This window comes from Daphnia magna, linkage group LG10 (genome assembly GCF_020631705.1).
Source record: "Daphnia magna isolate NIES linkage group LG10, ASM2063170v1.1, whole genome shotgun sequence".
NCBI classification, from domain to species: Eukaryota; Metazoa; Arthropoda; class Branchiopoda; order Diplostraca; family Daphniidae; genus Daphnia; species Daphnia magna.
Window position 1 is genome coordinate 3,618,955 of NC_059191.1, and position 19,718 is coordinate 3,638,672.

At 38.7% G+C, this 19,718-nt stretch overlaps 5 protein-coding genes and 1 long non-coding RNA gene across 11 annotated transcripts; 2 read left to right on the forward strand and 4 right to left on the reverse strand.

Moving 5' to 3' along the window:
* Positions 1 to 1,435: 1,435 nt before the first annotated feature.
* On the reverse strand, positions 1,436 to 2,546 carry LOC123476882. 2 transcript variants are annotated; one of them, XM_045179827.1, is made up of 4 exons: positions 2,296 to 2,546; positions 2,089 to 2,238; positions 1,928 to 2,033; positions 1,436 to 1,790 (listed from the first exon to the last, which is right to left on the reverse strand). In XM_045179827.1, exons 1-4 carry the CDS (start codon positions 2,407 to 2,409, stop codon positions 1,765 to 1,767), a joined length of 396 nt encoding a protein of 131 aa, XP_045035762.1. In that variant the 5' UTR covers positions 2,410 to 2,546; the 3' UTR covers positions 1,436 to 1,764. The 2 variants fall into 2 exon arrangements, with proteins under 2 accessions (XP_045035762.1, XP_045035761.1); XM_045179826.1 differs by having other exon boundaries at positions 1,856 to 2,033; positions 2,296 to 2,543.
* A 1,038-nt stretch (positions 2,547 to 3,584) lies between these two features.
* On the reverse strand, positions 3,585 to 6,612 carry LOC116932476. The gene is made up of 2 exons (XM_045179963.1): positions 6,462 to 6,612; positions 3,585 to 4,560 (listed from the first exon to the last, which is right to left on the reverse strand). The coding sequence occupies exons 1-2, from the start codon at positions 6,610 to 6,612 to the stop codon at positions 3,815 to 3,817; spliced, it is 897 nt and encodes a 298-aa protein (XP_045035898.1). The 3' UTR covers positions 3,585 to 3,814.
* Positions 6,613 to 7,036: 424 nt separating this feature from the next.
* Positions 7,037 to 9,869, forward strand: LOC116932757 (nucleolin). The gene is made up of 10 exons (XM_045180283.1): positions 7,037 to 7,212; positions 7,333 to 7,423; positions 7,566 to 7,720; positions 7,843 to 8,003; positions 8,181 to 8,279; positions 8,372 to 8,476; positions 8,554 to 8,667; positions 8,732 to 9,067; positions 9,136 to 9,190; positions 9,283 to 9,869. Exons 1-10 carry the CDS (start codon positions 7,164 to 7,166, stop codon positions 9,342 to 9,344), a joined length of 1,227 nt encoding a protein of 408 aa, XP_045036218.1. The 5' UTR covers positions 7,037 to 7,163; the 3' UTR covers positions 9,345 to 9,869.
* On the reverse strand, positions 9,282 to 12,062 carry LOC123477053. Its single transcript, XR_006652256.1, has 2 exons — positions 11,821 to 12,062; positions 9,282 to 11,613 (listed from the first exon to the last, which is right to left on the reverse strand). It is a non-coding gene; the product is annotated as an uncharacterized LOC123477053 (long non-coding RNA).
* LOC116932756 (transcriptional coactivator YAP1) lies at positions 10,345 to 15,770 on the forward strand. 2 transcript variants are annotated; one of them, XM_032940581.2, is made up of 8 exons: positions 10,345 to 10,987; positions 13,646 to 13,782; positions 13,844 to 14,002; positions 14,204 to 14,305; positions 14,396 to 14,511; positions 14,575 to 14,974; positions 15,187 to 15,305; positions 15,391 to 15,770. In XM_032940581.2, the coding sequence occupies exons 1-8, from the start codon at positions 10,524 to 10,526 to the stop codon at positions 15,472 to 15,474; spliced, it is 1,581 nt and encodes a 526-aa protein (XP_032796472.1). In that variant the 5' UTR covers positions 10,345 to 10,523; the 3' UTR covers positions 15,475 to 15,770. The 2 variants fall into 2 exon arrangements, with proteins under 2 accessions (XP_032796472.1, XP_032796473.1); XM_032940582.2 differs by having other exon boundaries at positions 14,396 to 14,496.
* A 950-nt stretch (positions 15,771 to 16,720) lies between these two features.
* On the reverse strand, positions 16,721 to 18,431 carry LOC116932758 (FUN14 domain-containing protein 1). Of its 4 annotated transcripts, XM_045180284.1 has the most exons (4): positions 18,116 to 18,431; positions 17,863 to 18,061; positions 17,655 to 17,765; positions 17,216 to 17,358 (listed from the first exon to the last, which is right to left on the reverse strand). In XM_045180284.1, exons 1-3 carry the CDS (start codon positions 18,289 to 18,291, stop codon positions 17,688 to 17,690), a joined length of 453 nt encoding a protein of 150 aa, XP_045036219.1. In that variant the 5' UTR covers positions 18,292 to 18,431; the 3' UTR covers positions 17,216 to 17,358; positions 17,655 to 17,687. The 4 variants fall into 4 exon arrangements, with proteins under 4 accessions (XP_032796475.1, XP_045036219.1, XP_032796477.1 ...); XM_032940584.2 differs by lacking the exons at positions 17,216 to 17,358; positions 17,655 to 17,765 and adding an exon at positions 16,721 to 17,014 and having other exon boundaries at positions 18,116 to 18,429; XM_032940586.2 differs by lacking the exon at positions 17,655 to 17,765 and having other exon boundaries at positions 18,116 to 18,430.
* Between the last annotated feature and the right edge of the window lie 1,287 nt (positions 18,432 to 19,718).

Below are 19,718 nucleotides of genomic sequence, written 5' to 3' on the forward strand. Positions count from 1 at the left end.
CCCAATGTACTGTGATGAGCATAAAGAAGGAAAAACTATCTTTGAACAATTTACCGTCTTACTAACTTGTGATGAACATAGGATTTTTCGCCATGATGATTGATGAAGTTCATTCCATCAGAACTGTGGCGGGTTCAAAACGATATGTATGCATTGTAACTCCATTAAAATATATTTTGATAAATGAAGAATTCAATCAAAATAAGTAACGTAGTCACGTAGATATAAGTACGTATTCACCAATATAAAAAGTACAAATCCCATCACAATCACGTAAAATTTGTGGGGGAAAAATCATTAGCTCCGATCAAGTATTTCTTGGGAAGTCGTTTACCGCATGCAAGTAAATAAAAAGTTTTTTATGCGTTTTTTCATTGAATTATTAGCCAGCCGCATAATAGTGTGCGTGAAAATAAAAATTATTTCGCAGTGAATTACACATGCGTATGTTCATATTAGGCTGATTCTGAATTGATATTTCGATTCAGCATAAAAATCTGAGTCGGAATTGTAATTTTCATTAATTTTGGTTGTCAGCCGCCTAGTAGCGCGCGTGAAAATAAAAAATTCGTTCGCAGTGAATTACACATGCGTATGTTCATATTAGGCTGATTCTGAATTGATATTTCGATTCAGCATAAAAATCTGAGTCGGAATTGTAATTTTCATTAATTTTGGTTGTCAGCCGCCTAGTAGCGCGCGTGAAAATAAAAATTCGTTCGCAGTGAATTACACATGCGTATGTTCATATTAGGCTGATTCTGAATTGATATTTCGATTCAGCATAAAAATCTGAGTCGGAATTGTAATTTTCATTAATTTTGGTTGTCAGCCGCCTAGTAGCGTGCGTGAAAATAAAAATTCGTTCGCGGTTAATTACACAAACGTGTGTTCATTTAAGGCTTATTCTGACCTGATATTCCGATTCAGCGTCAAAAGTTGAGTTAGAGGTGTAATTTTCATTCATATTGGTGGTAGCCTGCGGGAGTTATTGGTTTACGACACTTTTTTTTTAAGGAAAAAAAGCGCAGTAACTCGCTTACAGTTACAGGGCGGACTTTTTTCAGTAAAAAATTTGATCGCTAAAAACTAAATCCCGCAGGCTACTACCAAAATGAATGAAAATTACACCTCTAACTCAACTTTTGACGCTGAATCGGAATATCAGGTCAGAATAAGCCTTAAATGAACACACGTTTGTGTAATTAACCGTGAACGAATTTTTATTTTCACGCACGCTACTATGCGGCTGAACCACTAACATTAATAAAAATTACACCTCTAACTCAACTTTTGACGCTGAATCGTAATATCATGTCAGATTAAGTCTGATATCAACATAGGCATGTATAATTAACTGCGAAATAATTTTATTTTCACGCGCACTCGGATAGGCCTATAAGGATGACGAATAATGTTAATGAAACAAATCAAAAACCTCATAATTATACTTTTATTCCCTTTCATCAATAGCTCCATTTCAAAAGTAGCCCTAATTACAGGATTAGCATAACTATATATAAGAGAGTTTTAAACGATCGATATTAATTGTTTCCTTCATTGTCCTCGTCAGCGTAGTCTTGATAATCGTTTGTCTCTTCGTCGCTGTAATCCTGGTAATCAGCAGTCTCCTCTTCGCTATCTTCTTCGTATGCTTCATTTTCCTCATCACCATCTTCTTGAATATTATCTAATAGAAGGTCTTCGATGCCATTTTCAATGTCGTAGGCGAACGTGTCTTCATCCAAAAAGTCGGATTCAACATCAGCCTGAATCTGTTTCCCTTTTCACTATAGAATATACAGGTAATTAAAAGTCTAATGAACAAAACATGTTACTTATCTAAACTACTTACATTGGTATTTTTTAACCAACGCAGTCCAAGCGACTACTGCAGCATGACATTCTGGTGTTTTCATAAACTCACCTGCAAGATTCCCATACCCACTGACGTCAGTGGACCATTCCTGTACATTTTGGGATGCAGACAGCGTAAAATGGTCCATTCCATTTTCGAAGGCTGTTTTAGATTGCTTTAAAATTGTGAAGTGTTAATATGTGTCAGAAATATGGTAGCTTTATACTTACAATGCTGTGAATGGATGTACGTCTGGAGCTGCAGGTTCCTTTGGACTTTTTAAAATCCAACCAAAGGGCTGGGCGGGTTGGATAACTGGGAATTTCAACAAGGCCTTGTGCAGTTCTTCTTCTTGCCTTTCTTTTTCCTCGATATTTCTCCTATAAGAAAAGAATTAAATTAAGTAACTTATAAGCATATACATCTTAAAAACATACCCTAATATCTTTAAAATAAGTTAAATCGTATCCTTTCCCAAACTCAAACTTTTCTGTTTCGGCTACATCATCGATGGGATTTCCCGTTTCTTCCTCAGATGGCACACTTGTCATTGTAATAATAATGAAAATCTAAGATTCTAATCTAAAACTACAACTACATAAAAGAATACTGAAAAGAAAAGATAACCAACAAAATTAATCCATTGCAGACTGCATGTAGCCTATTCGTGTTTATAATGTGTTGTAGCCCTTCGCCACCACGAGCGCTACCGTGCCTACGGTCGTCGGGGCGAACCCTACCACTTTCTATTGTCCCCCGAAAAGCCGGTAGGGTTCGCCCCGACGACCGAGATCAAGTTGTAGGCGTACTCCTGTAGCCCTTCCCACAAAAATCTTGGCCAGATCTTGATATTCCGTAAATGGCAACGTTTAGGTCGAATGGGGCAGATTTTGCATGGGCTTATATGGGACTACCGCGAATTAATAAATTCATCTTTAAGAAAAAAAATAATTTTACTTAAAAAAAATCTGATTTAAATGTAGAATTGCTTTCTTAATACAGCTCATTTTATAAGAATGATTTTTTTTATTTCTAAATAATTATTAAAAATAAGAAAAACGCATAGGTAGACTTAGGCGACAGCAGTACAAAATTTAAACACTTTTTAAATAAAATGAGCTGTATAAAGAAAACAATTCTACACATGAATCAGATTTTATTTTAGTAAAATTATTTTTTTTCTAAAAGTTGAATGAATTAATTTGTGGTAGTTCCATATAAACCCATGCAAAATCTGCCCCATTCGACCTAAACGTTGCCATTTACGGAATATCATTTTTTGGTCCATATGTGCCCTCTCGAGTCAAGGCCTACTTAATGGTTAAGGCCTGTAAACTTGAATGTTCCCCTATGACGGCGAGAGGATTTTCAAAATTCCCTATCCTTTCCCCAGTCAAGAGCCAATCAGAAGAAAAAAGGAGGCGAAGACTTCGCCATCTGGCGTTCAAAAATGGCACCTCGTAAGGATAGGAAGGTAGAAAGAAAATGGGGGTTGGGACTGACGTTTGACGTCTTCAGCCAAATATTGGTAAGCATTTTGTTATTTAAATTTAAGAAATAGAAAATGCTGTAGAATTTGAGTTTCATTTATTGTTTCAGTGTTCTGGCCCTACGTTCCTTATTGGCTGGACCCAAGGTACTGGTCTTCTTATTTAAACTTAAACGCAACTTTCTCTTGTTAGACAAAATTGGTTTCAAACATTTTCTCAAAATAACTTCAATTAATGCTTTTTTATTTTCACCAGGACGAGCGATATCACAGAGAAAAGTGTTACATGTCTCCAGATGGGGCAGAAGGAATTCAACAAGGCCCTTCAACATGAAAGTCGAGCTTGACATCTGTCAAAGGCACTCCTTTACAAATAGATACACCGTCCACAGCCTTGAAACAAACTTAACTGTGGGATAGAGAAGGCCACCACGGTCTGTAAAAAACAATAGAGGTAATGTTGTTTATTAGATTTTAAGTTTTGAAATAATATTGAGTAGTGCCCTCTCTCTTCTCAGCAATTGAAGTAAATTTGCATGTCTTAATTTTTTTTTTTGTTTATCGGAATTCATAAATGACAGGGTTTTTTCTTCCGCACGGCCACCTACTTCATCTGATTGCCAACTTGATAAATCTACCCAGTCATTGCGAGAGTTACATCGTCTTGTGATTGAGTGACGGATTTGCCTTGCCCTTGGATGACCTTGCTTTGCAGTTACTTCACTCGGCGGAATGGTTGTAGCTTCCATTTCACTTGGCGGTACGGTTTTAGCTTCCATTTCACTCGGCGGAATGGTTTTAGCTTCCATTTCACTCGGCGGAATGGTTTTAGCATCCATTTCACTCAGAGATATGGTTGTAGTTTCCATTTCACTCGGCGGAATGGTTGATAACAATACCACCGGATTGTAAATTGGCTGATCCTGATTGTCCATGCCTGAATTGTCTAAGCAATCGACATTCTTTAATTCATCTTCCGAAAAATTGATTCTTCGGCATACTACTGGACGTTCTCTTGGCGAAAGAGCTGCTTCATGCGGCAGCGATGGTAGAAGCCGACGGATTGGTAACAGGAGGATTGCGTCGTTGGCCGCATTCATATTTGGAGTGAACGTTGCTGCTTGCTGAATATATGGAAGAAGACGGAGTTTGTTTGAGTTATTCATCTCGGGATCTTCATCTGCAAGAAAGAAAATATGATGCGGTAATATAACTATTCATAGTGAAATATAATTTAACAAATATAATTTATTTTCAGAAATGGGACCCAAATGGTTGTTATGAACGGGAATGTTGCAAGGAAAAATCAGGAAGAGTAAAGGAAGACAGAGAAAATTTCAATTTACTGCCCAAGGGAATGCGATTCTCGTACAGAATTAAAAGTCCTAGGAAAGTCGTTTTTCGCCAGGTATTAAATCAAACTCTTTTATCGAATTGTACGTTGCATGCGTTAATTTCAAGAATGTTAGCTCTCCTAGATTGTAGCCTTACCGAAGCGTTACTGGACACAGTCATTAGATTTCGTCCAATTTTTACCCATGTCAATTGTGATTGATAGATGAAGAAGTCACGGGTTTTATTCGATCTACTTTCCCGTACAGCGATCGGTTCCGAAGGAGATAAAAAACATCTCGTCAATCGAAGAACGTCCCGGTGATCGTATATAGCTTTACAGTGTTCAGAATGTCTGTTACGTTTATTAACATTTTATTTTTTATTTTTCAATGTAACAATTTTTAATGAGAACAATACATTTTCTACTTTAAACATAGAACAAAACTTACGCGTTGGTTTGTTTTCCACTTGTCGGGTACCGCATCACATTTAAGGCACATCAAGAAATTAACGTGCATCTGATAGCTTGACGCTGTGAAGTGTTCACCACAAACACATTTGTTAGCCAATAACTCATACCTATCTGAAAACTCCTGTTTAAATCCTTCGTGCTTCCTAATTTCACCTATCCATTGATCACGCAAACTGTTATTCGAGGGAAACTCATGGAAAGAAACACGTTTTTTTTTACTGGTATTTGCACACCTATGCACTACGCAACTTTTTGTGACCATTCTGTAGACAATAGAAACACGTGTAAACGTGAAACACCGATCCTTGATTCCATTCTCAACCCCTAATAACAGTTCCCTGCCTTTTTTATTTCCGTTTAAGTCGTGAACACACGCTGAGACAAGATTTCTGTACATTCGACAGGTTCGAAAATAGAACGAATGATATTTATTTGATTGTTATGCGTTCAAAAAACATATCCGTTTCATAACTAATTTCCCTTAATTTTTTGTTTATTTTTTCATTTCATGCCTCAATATTTATTATTAATTTTACAACGAGTTCGATTCTGAACGCCAGATGGCGAAGTCTTCGCCTCCCTTTTTCGTCTTATTGGCTCTCACAGGGGCAGGGATAGGAATTCTGGCTACACCTCTCGCCTTCATGGCAGTAGATACATGTTTACAGGCCTTAACCATTAAGTAGGCCTTGACTCGAGTACGCCTACCATCTATACTATACCTTGGTTATCGGTTACCAAAAAAAAACGTCTAGTTTATTAAGATGTGTGAAACGTGCAGAAAAAAATTTTAAAAATGGATTCTTTTTTAGAGAATCATTGATTCGAATAAATTTAATTCAAAAATGGTAAAATCAAAATCAAAAATCAAATCAAATTTCGGTTAAAATAAGAAATCGGAAAATCAATTTGATTGGAATCAAAACTGATTAGGGCTCGGCCCCGCGACGATCGGGTACGATTTTGGCCGAACCGCGCGGTTCCTTTTTTTAAAAAGGCCAAACCGGTGCGGATCGGTTTATCAATTTTTGGGAACCGATCGCACCGCGGTTTCCACGGTTTTACCGCGGTGTGTTGGGTCACACCGCGGTTCTTACGGGTCACACCGCGGTATTAGACAGTTTACACAAGTTTACACAACAAGTTTTACACAGTTTACACAACAGTATAAGTCGTAAATTATGTGAAAAACCAGTTGTATTTTTGCCTACATCATTACAACAATTTTCTGAATCATCATTCGTCAATGTTTTCAATATCGAATTCAGTCAGATTGTGGGAACGTGAATCAATTTCGTTGATCAAACCGGCTTTAAACCATGAGCGCAAGCAGATGAGGGCTTCAACAGTCTCGGGATTAAGGCTCGTCCTAGCAATTCCAAAACAATCTTTTCCAGTGCTGAACGTTCTCTCACTGCCTGCACTAGTGGCTGGAATACTTAACATATCTCTAGCCATGTTTGATAATTTAGGCCATTACAGCAATGCCTGACAGCCTGACCTGACTCAATTAAGTCAATTAGTCAAAGTTCGAAGTTCAACTCAGGTCCCACCTGGCAACCATTGGCGCCACTTTACGCTCAACGCGATTTGATTGGTTGATTTGAAATTTCCGCCAAATTTTCAAAAAAATTTCAAAATGGCGGCGGTTCGCACCGGTTTGACCGAATTCCAAACCGAGAACCGCACCGAAGTCAAAAACGTCTAAACCGAACCGACGGTTTGGTGATTTTTGGCCGGCAAACCGCGGTTCGCCCCGATCGAAAACGATCGGGGCCGAGCCCTAAAACTGATTCGACCGATCACTGCCTAGTTGTGTCTGCTTCGTACAGATGCAATTTGAAAGTTGAAATTCCGAGACGCTAGAGCGCGAGTGTCTCGATTAGTTGTTGTAACGCTTGGAGGTTGGGGGCACCACATTAGAAGTACGAACAAAAGTTTCTTGTTGCGAATAATTTTCTTACTGAAATTTATATAGTTTTTTAAGTTATATCTCTAAAGACTTAACAATGAGCATGGCTGATATAAGTAAAGAAGATTTAAGAAAAGAAATCGACGGTGATTATCCTTTTATGCATTTGTTTCATTTGTTCAGGAGCCGCAAATTTCATGAAGCCGGCATGTTCCTGATTTAGTGTCAGCATCGTTGTTATTTACTCTATGCATTTATTTTTGTAGGGATCCTAGAAGGTGCTGATTTAGACACATTGTCTTCCAAGAAAGTTCGACAACAGCTGGAAGAAAAACTTAAATTTGACCTCAGTGACAGGTTTGTAGATGTTTAACAGGCCCATTAATCTTTCATCTAAACCACATACCCTGTGATACAGATTCACTTGTGAAGCAACAGACTTAAATAATTCAATTTCCACTGTTTTTGTTTTTCTAACAAATTTAATTAAATACTGCAGAAAAAAGGAAATTGATGAAATGGTCATGGAGGCAGTTGAAAAGAAACCTCATATAGAAGATGAAACAGCAACGAAAACTAAAAAAGAAGATGACAAAGCTGACCCTAGCAAAGAATCTTTGGCGAATAAGAAGAAACCTACAAAATTGGATCAATGTAAACTTTAGATAATTATTTATAATTTAAAGGATAGATAAACTAAACCTTAAGTTATCTACTGATTTGGTACAATTTATGCATCTGAATTAAACATTCATTTTTTTTCTTCTGTCTTAAAGCAATTGATGAAGATGAAGAAAACTCAGAGAGTGAAGGTGATGAAGATGATGATGAAGATGAAGATGAATATAAACCCAATGAGGAAGATTCTTCTAAAAGAAAACCAGCCAGGCAACAAGAAAGACGCCAGCCGATGCGAAAGGGAACGTCGGAAAATCCGGTTAGTATCAAAATTGCATGTATTTAAATGCCATTTTATTTGAGATAAAAAAAAAATAAATAAAAAAACCTCAAAAAAAAAAACATCACCCATGAACATCACCCATGAACATCACCCATGAACATCACCACTTGTATTTTAATGTGCTGGTTTTATTTTTAAATAACTATTTTCAAGGAAGTGAAAATTAAGCCGCGACCAGCTCGATCCGCTGCTGAAGATAAAAAAATTAAAGCCTTGACCACAAAATCCAGCGATTCTGAAGGAAAATCGGAAGTAAGTCCTTATTTAGTAAAGCAGTTTAAGAATAACGACATACATAAGACATTTTGAGGACTAAATCTTCCTATTTCTGCAAATATTTTAAGGAATCGGAAGAATCGGAAGAAGAATCAGACGATGCTCCAGCACCGGTCCCAAAAAAATTACCTGCACCGCGTGGAAGGAAGCCTCAGTCCAAGCCAACCCCAGCGGTATTGTAGAAGCATATGTCAGAAACGAAGGTTTCTTTTATCGTTAATTTTTATGCATTGATTTTATTTCATTTTAGGAAGAAGATAGTGAAGATAGTGATGGGGCTGCCAAAAAAAAGCTGCCTAAAAAACTACAACAAGAGTCCGGCAGCGAGTACGAAGAATTCGAGGAAGAAAACTCCGACAGTAGCGTAAGTTCGAACGAAGTATAATTGTTTCGCCGAAGATATTTCCTTCACTCGTCGTACAATGCAGGACGAAGGCAGCGACGAATCATATAGTCCAGGAAAGAAATCTTCGGGTAAGAAAAGAGGTCGAAGTGGTGGAAGAGGTGGCGGTAAGAAGAAGCGAGCCGACAGTTCGGACCCCGAAGACTCGGACGAAGACTGGAAAACGAGCTCCAAAAAGAAACGCAGTATAACAGCCAAGAAAGCCGAAAGTTCTCCAGCTGCCAAAGCAAAACCTGCTAAGGGAGGGGTAAAAGCTGTAAAATTAAGCCCCGAGTTATCAGATATCATGGGAACTGAGTCCATGCCTCGTCCTGAAGTGGTAAAAAAAATGTGGTCCATCATCAAAGAAAGAAATCTTTACGTAAGTTCGCAATCAGCGCCTTTGTTAAATTTCCCACTTGTTTAACAGTTAATCCCGTTTTCTCGTAGGATCCTAAAAATAAGCAGTTTGCCGTCTGCGATGAGCAACTACAGAAAGTTTTTGGTAAAAGCATATTCGTTAAATTTTGAGCTCTTGTTAGCAATAGTGTTTGTTTTATTTGAATTTTATTTATTTATTTCTATTTTTGCGTTTAGGGGTTAAAAGATTTCGCACTTTCGGCATGATGAAGTACCTCAAAGCCCATTTTATCGATTAGATTGGTGGAAATAACTTTCAAAGAGATAAGGGATCAAAACCTGTCGTGCACGCTGCGGATAATCGATTTGGCAACAACAAAAAATGATTATTATTGTGTTTTTTTTGTTTTTTTTTTTTCATGAGTTTTTTCCTTCCCGTTTGCGGCAGTTAAAGTACAGCTCTACTCGATGGACTGTATGCATTCGATGTAGACCCCATCCGCAAAGTGCCAGTTGTTAAATGGTGACATTGACCGCTGTACTCATTTTACTCGAGGTTCTCAATTTAAACGTTTGCTTTGAAAAATCTGAAAAGAAAGTGATTGTGCGATGCATGACGGTGCATGATGTGAACGCAGATCCATTCTTGTCGCATTTTAATTTTATGGAATAACGGAGAGATGAATTGAACAGGTTTATTGTATTTCTGACACATGTTCTTTTACATTTTCACAAGGAGGTTCGTGTTTTTCCCTCCCCATGCGTGTTTTCAATCCTTGACCATTTGATAAATTCAAAAGCATAATACACGATTACACACCTTACCCGCCCGCTGCTTTCGGGAAAGTCTGATAAATGCTCTGGGTATAAAATGAACAACTTTCTGTTTCAAACGCGAAGTGAATACGACCAGTTAAGTCCACGTGGCATACAGCACCATAAGTGGAACGGACTCTTTAGCCATAAGCGTTCTCGAGTTCCGAGCCACCAAAGTCAAATGGTCAAATTATCGTATGGTCAGAAATTTCTTAAAATACTAATGGGCGACTAGGAGTTTGATAACTAATGAAGTGATCAATGTACAGAGTTTTAGCTTTAATTTGTGTTTCGTTTTTGGTTGGATTGGGGGAAACATACTTTTTGCCAAGCCACCATTCGACCGTTAAATTGCACGAAGCTCGAAACGAATTAAATCATTGTAGTTGAACAGATTACCGACAGGTGTCATCAATATTTGTTATTGAAAAAATAAGTTATGCCTGCCTGCCACCTTCCGCACTTTTACCGAGTTGCATTGATGAGGTGCATCAGTTACTCGCCAGACTGTCTTTTGTGTGGAAGGGTGTGTCGGCTGATTATTAAGTTAAAATTTTTAATTTTTTTTTATCGACTTCGTTATATCGCCCTTCTTTGTTTGCGTGTTGATTCCACAACTTATCCTGTCTGCTCTGACGCTTAGAAAATCTGGGATCATTAAAATGTCAAAAAACCCCGAAGTGGTCGAGCACAAAGAACGCAACCAAATCGTTCATATCCGTGGCGATTCAGATTCCGAATTACAAGCCTTGTTTGACAGCGTACTGAAGCCTGATGCTCATAGACCATTGCAGCTGCCATTTCGGTTACGAAATCTGCCAGATTCTTTTTTTAAACCACCTCCAACTGGATCTAAGTCACCTTCTGTGGCATCTAATTCTCACAGCCGAGAAAACAGTACAGATTCAGGGCATTTTGCTCTGAATCCTTCACCATCAGCTAACATTCACCATTCGAGAGCACACAGTTCTCCAGCATCACTCCAACAGACTTTGGCAGCTGGTCAACAACGTCCAGTACACCAGCACTTGAAGCAGCAGAGTTGTGACCTAAGTCTCGATCACTTCCCACTTCCTGAAGGATGGGAGCAAGCCAAGACACCTCAAGGACAAGTTTACTTTCTAAAGTAATGTATCTTGATTCAGATTTTTACTGTATATCTATTTAAGCATAGCATATAGGAGTATGGTCAAAAGATGAGTAAGGCCTCCATATGTTAAAAGAAGCTTTAAATTTTGGTCAAATCACAAGGTGCTCTTTAGGTATGTTTTTGTGCCTCATAGCTTTGCATGAGGCTTGTTTATCGCTCGTACTGATAGCTGGACGTAAACGACCTTGCAGTGCGTTATCGTCTAACGCTTATTGCGCGATGGCGTAAGTGAAGAACAGGCGTTCTCGGCTGAGTAGGTAACTCAATCGGCTTGCGATATGTTGAACTCCAAAGTCATGGATTTCTATTATTAAACGGTGGCGGATTCAGAGAGAGAGAGTAAGAGGAGGAGGAGCAATAGCAGCCACCGCATAAAAAGTCTTGAGAGGGTGGACGATTTGAGCAAAATGCGCAGGTTGAGCGGGATAATGGAGAGGATGAGGAGGAGCCGGAGTTCGCCGCTGAGACGCAGTTTTGAGCAGCTCTCCCAACTGCAAAAATAGAACCGGGCCGTGGCTTTAGAAAAACCCATCTCGATCCAGTAGAGTGAAGCGACATTTAGATTGGAAAGTTTTTGATGTAAGCGAATCCGGTGTTGCAACCTGTATTAATTTATATTTTTTATACATTTGTTGATAAATGGCGGGATTCAGTGCCTATCGTGAAACTACTTAAAACACATTTTTCACGTTTTTTTTTGTTTTTTTTTTTAATTTATAATAGTAGTATATATAAGTATAGTTATTATATAGAATTTTGTTTTTTCTTCAATCAGAGAGTGATGTAGAAAAAAAGAAAAAAAAACCTACTGTCTGCGAGATTCATTTTTTTTTTCATGCTTTCTGTTATGAATGAATGATTGTTGGGTCAGCTTGACAACCGAAAACTGTTTTCGAGGTTGGCTCTTTAACGTCTGCCCGGTTGCTAGAGACGCGGTTTGTCGAGATGGTTTGTGTTTTAACCCGTCCTTCTCAGCTTACGGCGAGCCATTCGACCCACATAGCGAAATGGTTCTCCATCACCAACTTGGAAGGGGAGCCACAGACTTGGCCCAACGAATACCCATCCGAGACTTAAAGCATTTCGTGTACCATTGAAAAAGGAATGGTGGAGGTTGACCTAATCGCATACTTTTTTTTAAGGGTTCGGCGAACCAACCGTCGAAATCTCATTGTTTTCATATGAATAACCCGAAACAGTGAGGGGACGTCAAATGTACAGAGATGAAGGAATACGATTTGTGGAATGCCTCCCTTTATCCCTACCAATTTTTTGTTTTCTTTTTGATTCTTTACCTGTGAAGAAGAAGAAAGAAAAGGAGGGGTATGTGCCTAGGGTGTTTAGGAAAGAATACGTAGCAAGGACTCGGATCTCTTCCATTTTTTCCCCTCTCTTCTGCTGCTGTTCGACGAGATTGCTTATTATTAAATGCCTTGCTCTTTGATGGTGACCTTGGGGAAGACGACTCCCCCCCCCCTCCCTCTACCACCACGAAGTTCCTCTTGTAGAAGAGGGAACCGTTTTCTCATTCTCCAAGTTTTTATCCGATTGCTTCTTATTTCTTCCTAGTTGCATCTTTACCTGTGGCTATGAGCTGACCTTTCCATCTTTTTCAGTACTTTCTCCTCCGTACGTACATTCGTCTATCCACATATTTGATCATTTTCATTCTTCTTTCTTCTGGAAGTTTTTTTCTTCTTCTTTTGTTTTTTTCAATCGTATAAATGCTTTCTTTCTGTGAGGCGTAGTGTAGCTCTTTTTGTTTATGACTTGGCTGATACGATTGGAGCTAACCTACTACCGATCTTCCACCGTCGGATTTACCATTTCGGGAGAACAATCGGCACATCGAAGCATATTTCCTCTTTTCTTTCTCTTTCTCTCCCTGTCTTAACCCCCTTCCCCTTTTCCAATCTTTTTCCTCTGGAATTCCCGAGAATTCTCAATTCATTCTCACAAACTCCATCTCGCTTGATCCCTAATTCTCATTATTTAGGAGATTTAACAATATATGTATGAATGTATTCTGTGCAAGCTTGTGTGCTTGTGTAGTGGTTATGACCTATTGGGCGAGTTGTAGTTAATAATCACGTTTTTTAAAAATTCGCATTGACGGGGTTTAGTTCTTCATATCCGGGTTGAAAAAATGTCACTTTGTGCAACTGGATTACCGGTTTCGACCAACGACCTTGCTGGGCAAATTTTGGTGTGTGTGAGAGAACGAGTGGCGGAAACGAGTTGGAACGTACTTCGGGAGTTTTCCATCTACCTTTCTACGTTTTCCGTAGTCTCCATTTTTGCTCTTTCCAAAAGATAGTTTTTCTTCTCAAGGTCACACGACCATAGTGTGCTATTTCTTACGCTATTATTACTCCTTCGTATGTAGGATAATATAAGTGTGAAACAAACCCAAGGTCTTTCCGACGTGGCATCGAACAATTAACGTCCATTTTTTTTGTGTGTGTTTTATTTTTTCTTACTGATTTAATGAGGCGCTGTGTAGGGTGTTTACCTAAACTAGTCCAATCAATGCCATGGTAATTTATTGTGTCATTAACGTGTACGGCGTAGAATAAAATCAATTTAATGTTTTTAAAATTTGTGACCATTTTCTTGTTTCTTTTCATATTTCAGCCACCTGACTCAAACAACAACATGGGAGGATCCACGCAAAAAGCTATTGCAACAACAAATCCAGCCCCTGTCTCCAGCTCCGCCACCTAACATGGTGGCTCCACCTTTACTGAGTGCCGTTACGACCCCCGTTGCCGGTTTGTAAATCAAACGCAAATTCTTCCATTTCCGGTTTGTATCTCTCGGTTTCAATCATAGGAAGCAATGCAGCGGCTGTGTTGGCAGCCTCTCAGCAAGCCTTGACCCAAGCTTTGGGTCCTCTACCAGAGGGCTGGGAACAAGCAGTGACACCGGAAGGAGAACTCTATTTCATAGATCATCACACTAGAAAGACTTCATGGTTTGATCCACGGCTACGTAAAGAAATATTTTATTTTATGTTTTTCCTTCTTTCTTGCTTTCTTTCTTGCTTTTATTTATTTTTTTATTTATTTTTTTATTTATTTTTTTATTTCTTTCTCCTTTTTCTTCTTTTAACTAATTTGTTGTTGTTGTTGTTGTTGTTGTTGTTGTTGCTTTCCCCCTTTGCTATGACTTTCACTTTTTCCCCCATTATAGCGATTCATATGCAGAAGCCACCCATGGTACACGCGGCAGGAGCACAGAGCGTGGCCGCTTTGCAGCAACAACAACAGATTACTCAGCAGCCAGCAGCTTCGGGTGAGGATTCTTCTTCACTGAACAGCAATGCCTCGATGCATCCATGTTTATATAAAGACTTGGTGTCGATACATAAAATGGTTTGTGTAGGTACTTCACAGCCAACTCTGACGCCGGCCCAGGCAGCCCAGCAACAATTGAGGCTTCAAAAACTACAACAGGAACAGGATCGTTTAAGACAGAGACAACAGGAAATTATAGCAATGGTATTTTAGTTTACGTGAAGGTGTTGTGTGATCTTTGTTTTGCATTGATGAATTCGCCTGCAGATGGAACGAGAGACTCGCGTACGCCAGCAAGAAAATAATTCCGGCTCTCAGCAGCAAACAGAGTTCGCCATGAGGCGGAATCCCCTACATTCGCAGTCAAATAGCAACAGCAGCGCAGCCAATGAACTGAGCTCGAACACAGCCGATCCGTTCCTCAGTGCAGCATCGGCTACTACTACGGCCGTCGTTTCACATCCTTGCGCCAATGGGGCAGGCAATGGAGCAGCTACCAGCATCGCGCAGAATTCGACGGTGCCACCGTCGTCTTTAGCCACCGATTTTCACGCTCGTCAAGAATCAGCTGACTCTGGTTTGGGAATGGGTGGCAGTTACAGCTTACCTCATACACCCGAAGATTTTCTGGCCTCTATGGATGACACAATGGACACTACCCTCGATTGTAATTAATTCATCAACAAAATTCAGCGTTAAAAAATTGGCTATTCTTACCCTGATTTTATTTAAATTAGAAATTTTTTGAAGTTATTTCTCTATTCCTTTCTTTATTTAAATTTTTGTATCTAAAATATTTTTCGATCGGCTTTTCTTATTTTTGGGTTTCATAGTTTCGGAAAGTAAAAAAAAAAAAAAAATCTTCTTTATACATTGCAGGTCCTGCTTCTGTAGGCACTGTTGACATGAACGATATGAACGACATGAATGGAGGATTGGAAACCGGTGATCTACCTGCCCATATGGATACTACTGACGACCTAGTGCCGACTTTAGACGTAAAAAAGATTTTTAAATATATATATATTTCTGTGTAGGCTATGCATATTTTTTTCTAAATCCTATATATTCTTTTTTTTATAGTTAGGAGAAGAGTTGTCGACGGACATCTTGAATGATGTTCTTTTGAATTCAAACAAAGTCGACAACGTCCTTACTTGGCTCTGAAGAAAAACATTGTTGCATTTAGTTGGATCCCAAGAATTTTTAAAATTCTTCGGTGGCGTGCCAGTATCGTTAATGCTTTTCTTCAACTCGACTTTGAAGCTCATGCATTTAGCATATGGTACGTCGAATGACAAACCGACGTTTCGCTGAAAAATTTACGCCAACCGATAGAATGGGATTGATCATGAAAAAAAAAAAAAATACGAAACGCTATCTTACAAAAGATAATAGAACTAACCACTGTCGGTAGAGTTAATCAAAAACGGTTAGGTTTCGGAAGTGCAAAAAAAGAAGAAGAAAAAAAAAATGAAGAAGATGAAGAAGCTAAGAGGATGTAGTTCTCTTGCAATGCGATTAGATGCAGCATCGTACTTTATTCTTTCCTTTGACGTATTAAATATTGTTTTTGTATTTTGGGTTTCGGGAGAGGGAATAAGAAAGGTTTCAACATTTGTTTTGTTTGATTCCGAAACCATCACTTTTTGAAACAAATATGCAACTGTAACTGTTCGTGCCTGGTATGGAAGGGTTGGTTCTAGGTGTAATGAGAGATGGGCCCTGATCCGGTCTCGCGCCCCCATCTTTTGTAACATCGTACAAGAGAATCTGACGTGCCTATAAAACGTGTGAAGCAATAAGATGCCTAGGAATTTCCTTGTGTGCCCTTCTAAAATGTGTGTTCCTTCTCGATGCCTTTAATTACCTGTAAATGTTGTCGATTGATTTTCTATACCCCTGTCGGAATGCTTGGACAAGCTACATGCAAACCGAACATGAACAGGAGAAATGACGTGAGAAAGTGTTTAGTGACCCGTCCCCATGTATGGCCATGATGACTAGCCTAAAAGCTGAATTGTTTCTTGTGCCCGTTGCTTGTACTTCTTTATCATTATTAATTACATGCAGTAGACACTTTGCACCACCGCTCTTGGCTTTCACGGACCTTGAGTAATTTAAACGGTCCAAGTTGTGCGTAACATATGCCTTGAAAAAAAAAATGTCTTATCTTTCAGTGCCTTCTTTATTATGATGTGACGTTATCTGGTAGCTCGGATTTATCCTTTTTTATTTTTGTTTTTCCAAGGCGGAGATAAACGTTAGCGAATGGAAATCCAATTAATTATTATATATATATTTCATTTGTAACTGGTGACGGGCGATTTTTCGATTTACTTGACATGTTAGTGTTTTCCATGACCTTTCAACGGTCAGATTAGTATCGTATCATAGAAGCTGTTGACGTTGCTCCGAATGCCTTATGCCATGTATTTCTCCTTTGTCGACTTTCTCCATGAATACAACTTTCTACAAGTGCTTGAATACTTCATATCTCGTGATTGTTTTTGAGCCTTTAACGCTAAAAAATGACACCGATAACCAACCCAACAAGGGAACCACCGAAAAATCCAATGTAAAATGCCTCGGGACCATCAGAGGCTTTCTTACCGAAGAGCTTTCCGTACCAACTGCTCTTTCCTGCTGTTCTTTTTCGTAGAACTCGACCAGCTTTTTCTGCTTGTTCATCTAGGTAATCGGCAGCCTATGCAAATGCAAAAGAATGACAGTTAAGAAAACAGGTAACAAAACAAGGCAATAAATATCTTGATACAAATGTAGTTCGACCTAGTATTTGGTCGAATTTCACTTGCACTCTAGTAGCAACTTATGGACTTAGTTTTTGAAGTTTAAATCTACAAGGTTCCCAGTACGCAAGATTGCTAAACGAATTTGCTAAGACATCACCCTTTTAAACGCTTTATTGTCAATGTTATAGAAGAGTACACGGACGTGAAATTGCGCGCTTCTGGCAACCAAGTAAGGATGGGAACGTTCGTTTTTTTTTAAGAACACGGCAGAATTCCAACTCTTAGGTACCAACTAAAACTAGACCAATGCAAAAAAAAATTCTCTTAATTGATTATTTCACAATCGCTGTTCAGTTATCCTAAATAAGTACATACATCCTCTCTTTGTTCATTTTTTTTCTGCGGAGGGGATGCAAAATAGAAAAAGATTAATATGATCTGGTCTTTATGAACAAATCAGGGTGGTAATAAATGAAGAAGTTCTATGATCCAGAATTTTCCTCATCCCAAATACTTACAGATCATACACACATTCCACTACAAAACAGATTCAGGAGTTCACCACTTATATATTCATTCACCCATACAGCTTACCATCAATAAATTTATAAACTACAATATGGATGGTTATGATGCTAGGCCTAAGAGAAAGCCACCAGAAAAACCCCAGGAAAAGTAGCCATTTTCTACTACAAAATGCTGAACCTAATTGCAAATGATACAAATGAAACAAGTGTGACTTATCATGCTGCATTGATGAACAAGGATCTAACCATGCACCAAGTGGATAAATTTAAAATACCTTGTCAAGCATTTGGGGAATTGATGGATCTGATCCCACACGTGTAAGTTTTTTTGTGGCACAATCCAAGTCCTTGTTCATTTTTGACCAGTTTACATTTATGTAACCCTTGTGGTTAGCAATTTGAAGGAGAATCAAGCTCCCTCCCACTGCAGTTGCAATCGTCTTCCCTATTTTCATTGCAATATATCCAGTGATCCTAAACCAATTTGGTTAGATAAGTAGTGATACCTAACAAATTTACAATGCTTACCACCCAGAAACACCGCCAACAGCTAGTTGTTTTGAATGGGATCCTTCACTGATATACTTCTTTGCATAGCGTAACAAACTTTCAGCCTCTTTTCCTACATCTCTTACATCCAGAACATCAAATTCTTCATTAGTGGTTAGTTTTTCCTTCTTTGCAGGCTTTCCTCTAGATGCCATTATACAGAATATATAACTCTTTGCAACTACAAATATTTCTTCTCTCTTACTACAAAAATTATATTCTTCTCTCCAAATATAAAAGTTAAAATATATATGTATACATATATAGTCAAGGCCTACTTAATGCTTAAGGCCTGTAAACTCGTATACCTCCTATGGCGGTGACGCGTTACCTGGCAAGAACCAATCAGAGGGAAAAAAAGCGTTACGACGACACCATCTGGCGCTCGCTACTGCTACTGCTTCGAAAACCTTAATCCAAGATTAAGCAAAAACAGGGTTTCCTTGTATTTTTTAATTAAGAGTATCTTAGAATCCTTAACTTTTAGTTAAAGAATTCCACAAAGCAATATTTTCATCATTACATTTCACCATTTCAATAGAATTTTCATTGGTATTGGAATGGTTGATAAAGACTACGTCTAGAAATTTATGGACATGAGTATGGAGGTTCAAGTCTATATTATGTCATGTTTTCAATGTGAGTAATACTTTATAAGTTTTTTATTTTATCTCTAAGTGAAAATGTTTAATCCGTTTATAGATTTTTATCCTAAGTGATTAATTCAATTAACTACAAGAACGAGAAGAAAATTTTTCATTAACATGATAAAACTTATATATTTTTAACATACTACTTTTTTCTTTTTAACTACTCAATTGACATATTGCTGTCAAACTAGCACACTTTTCCTTTCAAAAATTTGATTTCCTCTTGTTTTATCTTTATTCATGTGTTTTTGTAACTATAACAAGTGTTAAAGTTTTTTGGGGGTATTTTTTAACGAGGCTATAATTGCGAGCGCCAGATGGTGTCGTCGTAACCCTTGTTTTTCTAGGGAACGCCTACCCGCCATAGGAGGTATTTGAGTTTACAGGCCTTAAGCATTAAGTAGGCCTTGATATAGAGCAGTAAAACATCCAGGGTTGCGCGTTCTCAACGTTCACAATGACACAAATGCGATTTTCGCATTTGTGTCATTGTGTGATAGGGCTCGGCCCCGATCACATTCTAATCGGGGACACCGCTAAGCTTCCCCGATTAAAATGAATCGGGGAAGTTCGGTGCGTGAATTTCTTTTTTCGGTGCGGAATGGTGCTATAATCGGTGCTGCACCGATAGCACCGCTTCAGCCATAAGGGGTTAATCTTACCAGTGGCCTTGCGTTCTGATAGGCCAACGAGAATCACGTGACTAAGGTCACATTTTGTTCTTGTTGGCCGCAGGGCAACCGCAATTTTTATCACTATTCATTGATAATCGGGGAAGGCACCGATTACCGATATCACCGCACCGAGCACCGAAATCACTTGCCCGATTAAGATTATCCCCGCACCGGATCGACTAAAATGTTCCCTGATTGAAGCGGGGCCTGGTTCAACTTCAACTTGATCTCGGTCGCCGGGGCGAACCCTACCGTCTT